Below are 10,855 nucleotides of genomic sequence, written 5' to 3' on the forward strand. Positions count from 1 at the left end.
GGGCGAACTCTTTATCAACTAATCAAGATGCCTTTACACTTCGCCAAAATTTCTAATTTTTCATAAATAACTGCTCTTTTTTATACATCTCTGGTGGAGTATGTGAAAAGGGGAAGTGCAAAAAGCCTCTTACAGCTGGCTACAGACTACAAAATTCTTGATCCCAACACATGACGCACTTTGACTCATTATATTTTCACCTTTTTTCTCTCTTTATTTATTTATTTATTTTCTTAGTTCAGTTATCCTCTGGCCTTTTATCTTTATGTGTTTTTTATTCTTTGTGATCTGTGTGCACTCTATAAACGTGCTAGTTTTTTAGTTTTTTTCTGTTTGTTTTTGTAGGCATGTTAAATGATGTCAAATATACCTGAATAAATTAGTGGAAAAACATAAGAAATGCAGATGCTTCCATACTCCATACAGGTGTACTGCATGATACAATTAAGCAATTAACATTCTATCTTGCTCTGTTGCATGTATAAACATGCTGAGCAGGCCCAGTTGACCTCGATTTTGGATCACGATGGCAAGAAGAAAAAATCGAATTGACTTTGAAAGAGGGTTCATTATTGGGGCACAGATGGCAGGAGCTTCAGTCAAAAAGACTGCTCAACTAGCTAGTGTTTCAGTAGGAACAGTGACTAAAGTGACGTCTGCATTTAGATCTATGGGAAACACATCAGTAAATAGGGTTTGAAATTGTGGTCGAAAGCACACATTCAATGACCGTGATGATTGTGCATTAGTGTGATACGTAAGGAAAAACAGAAGAGCAACTTTTCCTCAGGTGACTGATTATGTCAATGCAAGATGTGATCACACTGTGTCAGCAAGAACAGTCTGTTGACAACTACATAGAGAGGGATATTATAGTAGGGATGCAGTGCATAAACCCCTCATTACAAAGATGAATGCACATTTGAGAGTTCAGTGGTGCAAAAACCATAGGCAATGTCTACAGAGATGTGGAAAAAAGTGACATGGTCATATGCGTCAGTCTTCATCATATTTTCGACAAGTGGGTGAGTGCATGTGTGGCGGACACCAAGAGAATGATACAGGCCTGAATGCTTGACCCCTCCAGCAAGGGGGCCCAGTTGCTGTTATGCTATGGGGGGCATTTTCCTGGCATGGTCATGGTCGTGATCACCTTTATCCTGTGATGAAACATTTCTATCCTGATGAGAGTGGATGACAGGATGACAATGCCCCCATCCACAGGGCACGAGGGTTCACTGAATGATTTGAAAATGATGTGAATCATATGCTATGGCCTTCAGTCACCAGATCTCAACCTATTTGGGAGATTTTGGACTGACGTGTTAGACAGCACACTCCACCACCATCATCAAATGAGGGAATATCTTTTGGAAGAAAGGTGTGTCGTCCCTCCTGTAGAGTTCCAGAGACTTGTAGAATCTATGCCAAAGCACACTGAAGCTGTTCTGGTGGCTTGTGGTGGTCCAACATCTTGCTAAGACAATTTTTGTTGGTTTTTTCTTTAATTTGTCATCCGTCTGTATGTTTGTACATTCAAATACTCCAAGTCTTTTGAAAATAATATTGTTTCCATGTAAGGTTCAATGTCATTCATAAAAACAATAAATAAGGGGTTGCCATTTGAAAATTTTTGTTTGCAAATATATTTTTCTAAAAGTAAAATAAGGTTAAGAAAAACTTGGCAAAAACATGGAAAACATGCCTTGTCACTTACCTAGAGGCTCAATGTATACCTACAAATAAAAAAAAATGATTTACACATCTTTGAAGATAATTTAAAGAAATACAAAGGGATTATCAAAAACTCACCAAATTTAGCTCATTTATAGAATGATTTGTGCAGACAATAGCGACACGAACAGCCCAGTCTTTTGTCAGTATAAGGATTTTACAATGGTTGCCAAAATTCTTTTTTCCCCAAATATGTGACACAAAGCAGTTGCACATACTAAAGTGACCTGATTGTATTTATTTACTTATGATAATTTGTCATTTCATCTTCCCCATACACTATACAATGACTTATCTTGTTTACTGAGTGCCTGTGATGTGCGTGTGCCAGCTACACCAGTTTCACAGATTGCACAGACGGAAAAGACGATGCAACATGCTACCATGTGTCCTCCCATGAAGAAGCATGTTGCAGCAATGTGGTGGAGCTAATGTGATAAGTTATGCACATGTACCTACTTCTGTAGTCCATGCAAGACACAAGACAAGACACAAGTGTGTGTGTGTGTGTGTGTTTGTGTGTGTGTGTGTGAGAGAGAGAGAGAGAGAGAGAGAGGAGGGGGGGGAGCACAAGTGTTCTTGGATTGTTAGATTGAAGTAGTCAGCCTGAAGGACAAATCTTTCCTCTGGGACATTTCACAATAGGTCATCTTTTATTAGCTCATTAATTTCATTTCTGTGCAGTCTCCTTCATATCACCTTCATATCAAATTAGGATGTTTTTCTCAGATATGTAGACACATATAGTAAGCTCATAATTGTCAGCCTTTTGTCACAGATACTCAGTGACTGCCACTTTTAGATGATGGTCAATGATCAGATTGAATTTTATTTTGAAATACCCAACCCAGCTCAAAAATAACCTGCATTTTTTTAGATATTACATACAGTAGGTATTACATATTTGTCTAAAAAGAATGATGTTATCTGGAAATATATGTTTTTGAATAGAAATATAATCGTGTCAGAGCAACAGAAACAGCAACTCCCACAATCCCTCCTAACCCTGTTATACTACGTAAGTCCCACCTCTGGCGCAGTGCGTTCTGATTGGCGTATGTGGCGAGCGGCTATAGCAATGGGCTGTAGGTAGGAAGTACATCTTACATAGGCTACATATAACACAGAAATGTGATGGATCAGGATTTGTTAGTCAGTTAATTGTTTTGTCTTCGTACCACTTCGAAGATGTTCCCCGGTGTTTTCTATGCACTCCTTGCGGGCTTCCTCGGAGCCGTCGCGTCTTCATCAGCAAAACTGTCGCTTGGAGCCGATTACCTCAAAGGGGTGTGTGAGACCGGGCTGAAAACATGGGGAGGAGAGGAGAGAAAATTTAGACAAGCGGACGAAACTACAGCTTGCGACTGGGTGAGGCATCGCTGCAGATTCGGCTATTTGAATAATTAACAGTGTAGGGCTCGGGCGGCCGTGAATAATGCAGGTCCATTTTCTCCGAGTCGCTCTCTGCTTAAGTAAATGGTGACGCAACGCAACTTGAACATTCTGCACTTCAGCCGGAGGTTGTCAGCGCGAGAGCACGCTGCGTTCTGCTGCAGCAGGAAGATCACAGATGCAAGCGCAGTCTGTGCATCTCCGCGTAGCATCACTGTCGTTGTTTATGCAGTGTCACATTTTGAGCAGTTCGTAAAGCTTTTTTGGAGGGAACTGACGCTAACCAAATTAACGGTTAATAGGGTAGAGTAGATATTGTATTAGCCTGTTGGACACATGCTTCCAATCGTAAGAACTATAATTCTTAAGGTCGACCAAAATGACCTTCAGACCCTTGCGAACATTTACACCTACGTATGTACCTACTGTTATTTTTATATTTATACTGGTCAGACAAATTTTTATCGCATGTGATATGTGTTGGATACTTGTGTAGTGTAGTTCTATTTGTTTTGCAATATTACATTCCATTTTAGGGATTTTCTCAGCGACTTACAAAGCTTACATGCTTTGATTACAATCCATTTGTACAGCTGAATATTCACTGAAGCAATGTAGGCTAAGTATCTTGCTCTAAGGTTACAGCGCCGCACCTGAGAATTGACACCAACTATAAGCGAGAAGGGTTGAGGGTTCCAAGTTCGTCTTGCGCCGTTGCATCTCCTACTGTATGGCAAAATGCATTAAAACGTATTATTGTGCGCAGCAAATTATTGTGCGCAAGCTAATCTCATCTGTATATCTCAATGTCAGCAGTACCCATTTGTTCTATACGCACAGGTGTGTATGTTTATATGTGAACAAGTAGACAGATGTTAGTGTGCAGGTGTAGCTACCTGTGTTTGTATGTGCACAAGTGAGCACCTGTGTGACAGTTCTCCGCCCTGTTTGCAGCTGCACATTCCCCTGCGGCTGCTATGTGGAGGGCTGCTCTTTACCTGTAATGCTGTGATGTGGACCTTCTTTGCCAAAGCGCTCAGGTACTCTTCCTCATCTGCCAGGGCCACTGTGACCACCACCGCCTCAAACTTCATATCCTCAGTGAGTATCCTCCCGCTCTGGGTTTGTGTGTCTCTATGACTACACCATACTCAGAACTGAAATGGCATGGAAATGCCTCTTTTCTCTTGCATGCACCTAGAGATTAAACTATTGGAATCATGTAGTGCTTAGGTTTTTACATAATATGGCTGTGTCATTCAGCTGCAGCCAATAAAGTAGTCAAATCTGTGTAATTTAACAGCCATTGCAAGTTAGAGTGAGGAGAGTGTCCCTGAGGCATGATGATACCCTTTTCATTAGAATAGGTCTAGATATGTACTGTGTTTAAATGACTCAACTGGCATGTTCAGAAACAACATTGTAGGCCCAGAGGTTTAAATATTTGTGTCTGTGTGTGTGTGTGTGTGTGTGTGTGTGTGTGTGTGTGTGTGTGTGTGTGTGTGTGTGTGTGTGTGTGTGTGTGTGTGTGTAAAAATGAGTGCCTCTTTGTTTAAAGGAAATTCCCACCCATACCCAGAATAAAAATGGCTATATGCAGATGATAATACAGACAGAAAGAGCAGGAATTTTTGAGATAGTACTTCTAAAAATGAGATTTCACCTGTTGACCTAGTTTGGAAGAATTACTCTACAGTTTAATACAGAACATATATTGTAGATTGGGTATTTGTGTGTTTGCCATCATTATCTTCGTGATGTCAAAATCAGTGGGGGAGGGGGTACTTGCCCTGTTTCAGCAAGTAGCATGTGTCAGTATGATGTTTTCATCTTTGAAAGTGTATTTTGAAAGACAGATTATGCAGCCACTTGTGTTTCCCTTACTTCTAGCACCTATAGGCCATTGAAAAGTTAAAAATAAGGGGATTGGATTTATAAGCCAAATCTGAAGACCAGTTTTGACAAGCACAAGAGATTTGCGAAAACATTTGATTTAAAGCCTCTGAAAATGAATTGAGCTATATTGGTCTATCTATATCACAATAAACATACTGTAAGTATCAACTCATACTCACATAGAAAATGTGAATTTTCCCTTTAATGCGGCAGTTGCCAAAATGTACCATGTGCAAACAGGTGATCATATCATGAATAATTTACATTGTACTGTACACATACAGAAGTGTTTCTAGCATGTGATGAAGGTATGTGGCGTACAGTAAACTCCTGATAAATACATCTATTCAAGAGCATTGCAATATATGCCCTTACCCAGGAAAGTACTAAGTAACATCAGTTGGATTCAAACAGGACCATTTGCATTATGCAGTAAAACAAAATGCATGTCCGTCTTGTGTGATAGAAAAACATTGATGATATTGGCGTGCCTCCACCTCCCTGCCCGTTTCAGCATACAGGCTACTGTCAACACATTGCCTACTGTCTCGCCCTAATGAAACATCATTCATTAACACCAGATCGGATTGATGTTTTGTCTGCACAGGCATCTCTAGGATAGCTAATTTGTATTTGCTTTTGGTGCAGGCATTCTTGGGGCAGCTCATATTCGGGGAGACTCATGCTGTGCTGTGGTGGGTGGGTATCTCCCTTACCCTCTCTGGGCTCCTGGTGCTGCACAAATCAACACCTCGTGATGCCCAGCCGACCACAGCAAAGAAGGATGAGTGAGGGCCTACCTGGTGACCTGACACAGCAACCGATTGGCCAGCATACTGACCACTCCTACCAACAGAGGGTTTTCCACAGTGACACTGATATCACGACAGCATTGGGGACACAACAAGGCCAAAATGTTCCTGAAGCATATCAACGTACCCAGAAAACTTCCTTCTCTGTGAGATTTTTAAAGAATGAGAGTGGAACAGTTGGTTTACCAGATGTTTTAGGTCACTTTACAACTTGATGCATCATGCACCATGGAAATTATGTACAGCAGGTGATAAATTTGGTCCTTCCGTCATGTAACACAAGAGTGTAAAACAAAATATGAATCATTGTAAAAAGATTTTTCTTTTTTTTCCCCCTGCCAACATGGCATTGTTGATCAGCAACAGGAAGAATTGAGGTAGGCTACTATTATAGCAGGTCTGTTGTCCACTGTAGTTCTCTTACTGGCTCCATAATTTTCTTCCAACTATTCCTGTGATGTACATGTAGATTACCAGTGACATCTTATACACTGCTGCTAGTGCCAGAGAATCCAGCCCAAAGTGCCCCTACACCTGTGTACGCAAATCCTTCTGTTTACAACTGCAAGAGATGCCTTCACAGAATGGAGAGCTGCGGGGAATAACTGTGATATTTACTAGTAAAAGAGCATAATATTTATTAGTAATGGAGCATAACCTCCTAGTTCTCACCTGAGGCGCTCAAAAGACAAATTTCATACAAATGAAATTGAGTCAAGCAACGAGTCTAGCAAAATCAGGAAGGCTCAGACATGCATCTCCCTGTGGTAGTGTGCTGAAATGTGTTGCACACTTTGAGGTCACAGCTCTTTCTGTTGCTTCGTGTTGCTAACTTGTTGCTGACATGCTCAGTATGTGCTTAGATGTCACATATACAAGACTGCTCTTTGCATTTTGGCCCCTATTTGGTTTTCAGCTCGTCCTCTGTTTCTCATCTCACTGCAGTATGGAGAACCGTTTAACTTCCTTTCTATGGCCAGAGTCAACATACATTACAGGCACAATATCAATTAAATAATTTCCTTTTACGAAACAATATCTTAAAAATGTAAAAATATGGGATTAATTCATATCTTGCATATATATCAGAAATATCATGTATACATACAAAAATGTTTTGATTACTGTACAAGTCTATGGAAGGGATACAACGTATTTTATACGTCTTTCTTGTGACCTCCACTTCCATTTTCACTATGTTGTTATGGACCTCAAAATATCAGCGTAAACATCACTCCACCTCTGCATTCATGAACATCAGTTACAAAAATTATAATAATCTGACATGTATCAATCAAATTTCAGCATCAGTACCAAACCAACCATGGCCGTTAATTATTACAAATGCTTATGCTGACAAAAATGCTTTTAAAATAAAATTTCAGTTATGCTTACATTTAGCTCTTGGGAGAAATAATTGTAGTATGATGAAGGGGAGCGTCCTATGGTGGTAAACAGAATTTTCCTTTGCAAAGGTGGACCATTTCAAAGCGACCAAATTTATAGTTCCCTGTACATTTTTGTGGAGGTCAGGGGTAGCTTACCTGACTGGGAGAAGAGGTGACATCATGAGTCCATTATATGTCTCATGCAGGCTGGGTTGTCAGACACTACACTCACTATCCCAGAGCACTGTGAAAGGGTTGGGTGGGGATTGAACTACACATATGATTGTAAAATGGGGTTACATTCATTAGTGATTGCATATTGCATTCCTTTTGATGCACATATATGCATGCAATAAAAAAACGTACCTTCCATCCGTGTGTAGCTCTCCAGACACAGCCTTCGTTTCCTGGAATGACAGTGATTCCTGTCGTTTTGGGCTTGGGCTACGACCCACATTATACAGTGGATAATTCTGAGACACTGCTGGTCTTTGACATTCTTTAGGTATGTTCACTAAAGTCTGATTTTCAGTTTGGCTCTATGCAGACAACCATCCTCCATCCAGCATGTCCTCTTATGGAAAATGTTTCTAGAAAAATGGCAAATACATTTTTCCCCAAGTCTTAGAGTACCTGTCAAACAAGTTATCCCCTCTGAAACAAAAAATTATGTTTTCTTTATGTGACTCTGGTTAAATGACTGATCCTAAAGCTGGAGACAATGCACTGTATTATCAGACCAACTTCTATAGTATAAAACTGCACAGTATCTTCAAATCACCTTCCTATTTGACGACTGCACTGTACCCTCAAAATACCATCCTATTGGGTGAGACTGCACTGTATCCTCAAACCTACTTCCTGTTGGATAAAAAAATTAACTTTATCCCTAAACAACCTTACTGTTGGATAAGCCGCTGTTGTTTCCTCGTTATGCATCCAGTCATGCCAGAAGATCAGCTGTACCATATCCTGTGAACTTTCTGCAAAGAGGAAAATGAATAAACCTGTATTTATTCAAATAGTGACTTTTGTTGTAATAGAAAATTGGCTCCCTGTATGTGTATTTTGTGTGTTTTTTAGTACAAATGTCATAGGAGCTTCAGCATTAGTCTTCCGGAGTTTGAATGCAAATCAGCAGAAGTGTCATATGCCGCGTTTCCACCGCAGGAACTTTACCCCGGAACTAGGAACCTTTTGAGGAACTCAGTGCGTTTCCACCGCAGGAACTAGGGTCTAAATTTAGTTCCTGGGGCTTTATTTTACCCACCAAAAGGTTCCTGCTCGGGGGGTAGTACTAACCGAAAGTACAGGAACTTTTTGGGTGGAGCTTGCAGCGCTGAACATTTCTGATTGGTCGAGTACTCGCAGCATTTTTTTGTATTTATTTTCCGCCATTACCCGCCATGTTTGAAAATATGCAGCCGCAAACCAATTTATTTTCAAAATAACTTCAAATCAAACTTGTATGTTATGCGGCGCAGTAGCCTAGTTTTGGTTATAGCTTGCCAACGTCTTGGAATTATAACGTGTGCTCTTCTGTTCTTTTCTTGCTTTAGTATTCGTTTTATAAAATGCTAAGCATTCGTGCTGGGACAGCATATTACGTAGGCTACCAAAACATTCAAACGGATTAATTTGGTTGCTGAATATTTTCTTCCGGATTTTCTTTGTTAGCCCGTTGTAATTGACTCAAAACGTTTGATACAGTTATGTGAGGTATGCGGTAGTTCTGCGTAATTAACATTGGTGATACAGTACAAGCAAACTGGAAATCACCTTCCGCACTTTTTGTCAGGGTAAAATAACACTTTAATTCTAGTAATCGTCCCTTTAGCTTTTTCAGACTGCCGTAATTTTACTCAATTTTACTGCCATTTTTCAATTCCACGAAAAGACCAGGAAGACTATGGACTAATTTATGGTGCATGGTTCGCATCTGGAGGGCACACTTCGCTGCTCGGCTAGCAGTAACTTCGAAGGAAAGCAAACGGTGGCTGTACCACTACTAATTTAAATTTTCACGCAAGTCCAAGTTTTCGTTCTATTCTTGTCATTTTGCGATTAGCCTATATGGAATTGACGACGAGAAAGTAATCAAACGGCAAATTGTTTACAACGTGTGCATGTTTTCTGCTGTTGTTGCCAGTTATACATATAAATGTGAATGCATTCTGTCGCTTCGGATGTCAAGACATGAAAGCGAATGTTCGCATAAAAACATAATGAATGTGTTTGAGAGGATATATGAAAATCAATAAATACAAAAGTAACCATATATAGTCATTGTTGGTAACCCGTTGTATATAAGTGGAATAAACCCCTCCGGGCTGTCCCGGTTATTAGAAAATAATGTAGGCTACTTCGGTGGTAGTATGGGGTTACAGAAGAAATCATATGACAGATGGACCGACGACAACGTCGCTTTTTCATACGTCAGTGGGCTAATTTGCCTAATCTTCGCGGGACTTTAGACCGCGGTGGAAACGCAGACAACCATGGGCTGAAAGAACCTTTTAGTTCCTGGTAAAGTAGTTCCTGGGACTAAAAGTTCCGGGTAATTTTGGTGGAAACGCGGCTATAGTGTTGAGCAGAGAAAATTCTCCCCTTATAATAACCAGGCACAAAAAGTTACACTAGAAATAGGTTTCATTTCTGCAGAAGTCCAGCACTTACATTCAACAAGCCCAAAATGAAGAAAGTAGGCAGGGTCCCTACTTTTTATAATCAAAATGTATCTTACTAATAACATACATAATTCTAAATCTAATTGGTACATGGATAATAAATGAACTAATCTAACAAATATAAAAAATCTAACAACGTAAATGATTTGTTATGTCTGTATATAATGAATACTGAATAAACAGACTTCGGCCTCTAACCTTCAGTGTTACAAAAATAAGCTCTAAATAATACATAATCATGTTTTATAGATGCTAATGAGACAAAAAGCGTTTTTCCATGTTTACTAAGGTGCCACAACAGGTTTGTGCTGGTAAATGAGAGAAAAGCGGCATCCCTAAAATTTGTGGGTTTGGTTTAATGTATATGCATTTTTTGGTGTTCTAATGTTGGAATGACCTGCTACAATTGATTTATCATGGCTGGTGGCCCTTGCTGAAAAGGTAATTGCATTTGGTTTTTTAACATCTGTTAACTTCTAACATCAAGCACTTGTTACCGTTACTATAGTTCGCATGTTATTTAAATCGTTTCTCACTGCCGCGAATGAAATCTATTAATTTAATAAATTCTTTTTTAAAACTAATGTTTTTTTCAGTTTCTTTTTTTTTGTCTTCCGTGATTTTCAACTACATTGCCGTGACTGATCTGTGATTTCAGCCAATATTTTCTGTGCCACCCAGCATTACTGATCAGTAATCTGTAATATTTTCCCCTTAAAATTCACCAGAAATGATCATTTCAAAGCTGTTCTTCCTTCGAGGCTTGCAGTTCTCGGGGTCTGTGCATTTCAACACCTCCCATTATTAAAACTAAAATCATGCCCTTGTGTGTGAGTACTGGAATGTCATCACAAATGTGGTGCAAATGCACATGTAACTCTTTGGTCTTTGGGAACAGTCACCTGTTTTTGCTAATGAGATGTGTTATCATTCACTCTGCACATTT

General features: G+C 39.7%; 1 protein-coding gene across 1 annotated transcript; it reads left to right on the plus strand.

The window, feature by feature from the left end:
• Nucleotides 1-2,775: 2,775 nt before the first annotated feature.
• LOC135259453 (transmembrane protein 42-like) lies at nucleotides 2,776-8,269 on the plus strand. Its single transcript, XM_064343879.1, has 3 exons — nucleotides 2,776-3,102; nucleotides 4,081-4,227; nucleotides 5,671-8,269. The coding sequence occupies exons 1-3, from the start codon at nucleotides 2,923-2,925 to the stop codon at nucleotides 5,812-5,814; spliced, it is 471 nt and encodes a 156-aa protein (XP_064199949.1). The 5' UTR covers nucleotides 2,776-2,922; the 3' UTR covers nucleotides 5,815-8,269.
• The last annotated feature ends 2,586 nt before the right edge of the window (nucleotides 8,270-10,855 follow it).

This window comes from Anguilla rostrata, chromosome 1 (assembly GCF_018555375.3).
Source record: "Anguilla rostrata isolate EN2019 chromosome 1, ASM1855537v3, whole genome shotgun sequence".
NCBI classification, from domain to species: domain Eukaryota; kingdom Metazoa; phylum Chordata; class Actinopteri; order Anguilliformes; family Anguillidae; genus Anguilla; species Anguilla rostrata.

Bases quoted from the DNA above. Each gene is read 5' to 3' on its own strand.
- LOC135259453 (XM_064343879.1), top strand. From the start codon at position 2,923: ATGTTCCCCGGTGTTTTCTATGCACTCCTTGCGGGCTTCCTCGGAGCC. The intron at 3,103-4,080 runs GTGAGGCATCGC...CCCTGTTTGCAG, and splicing joins AAACTACAGCTTGCGACTGG to CTGCACATTCCCCTGCGGCT. The intron at 4,228-5,670 runs GTGAGTATCCTC...CTTTTGGTGCAG, and splicing joins CCTCAAACTTCATATCCTCA to GCATTCTTGGGGCAGCTCAT.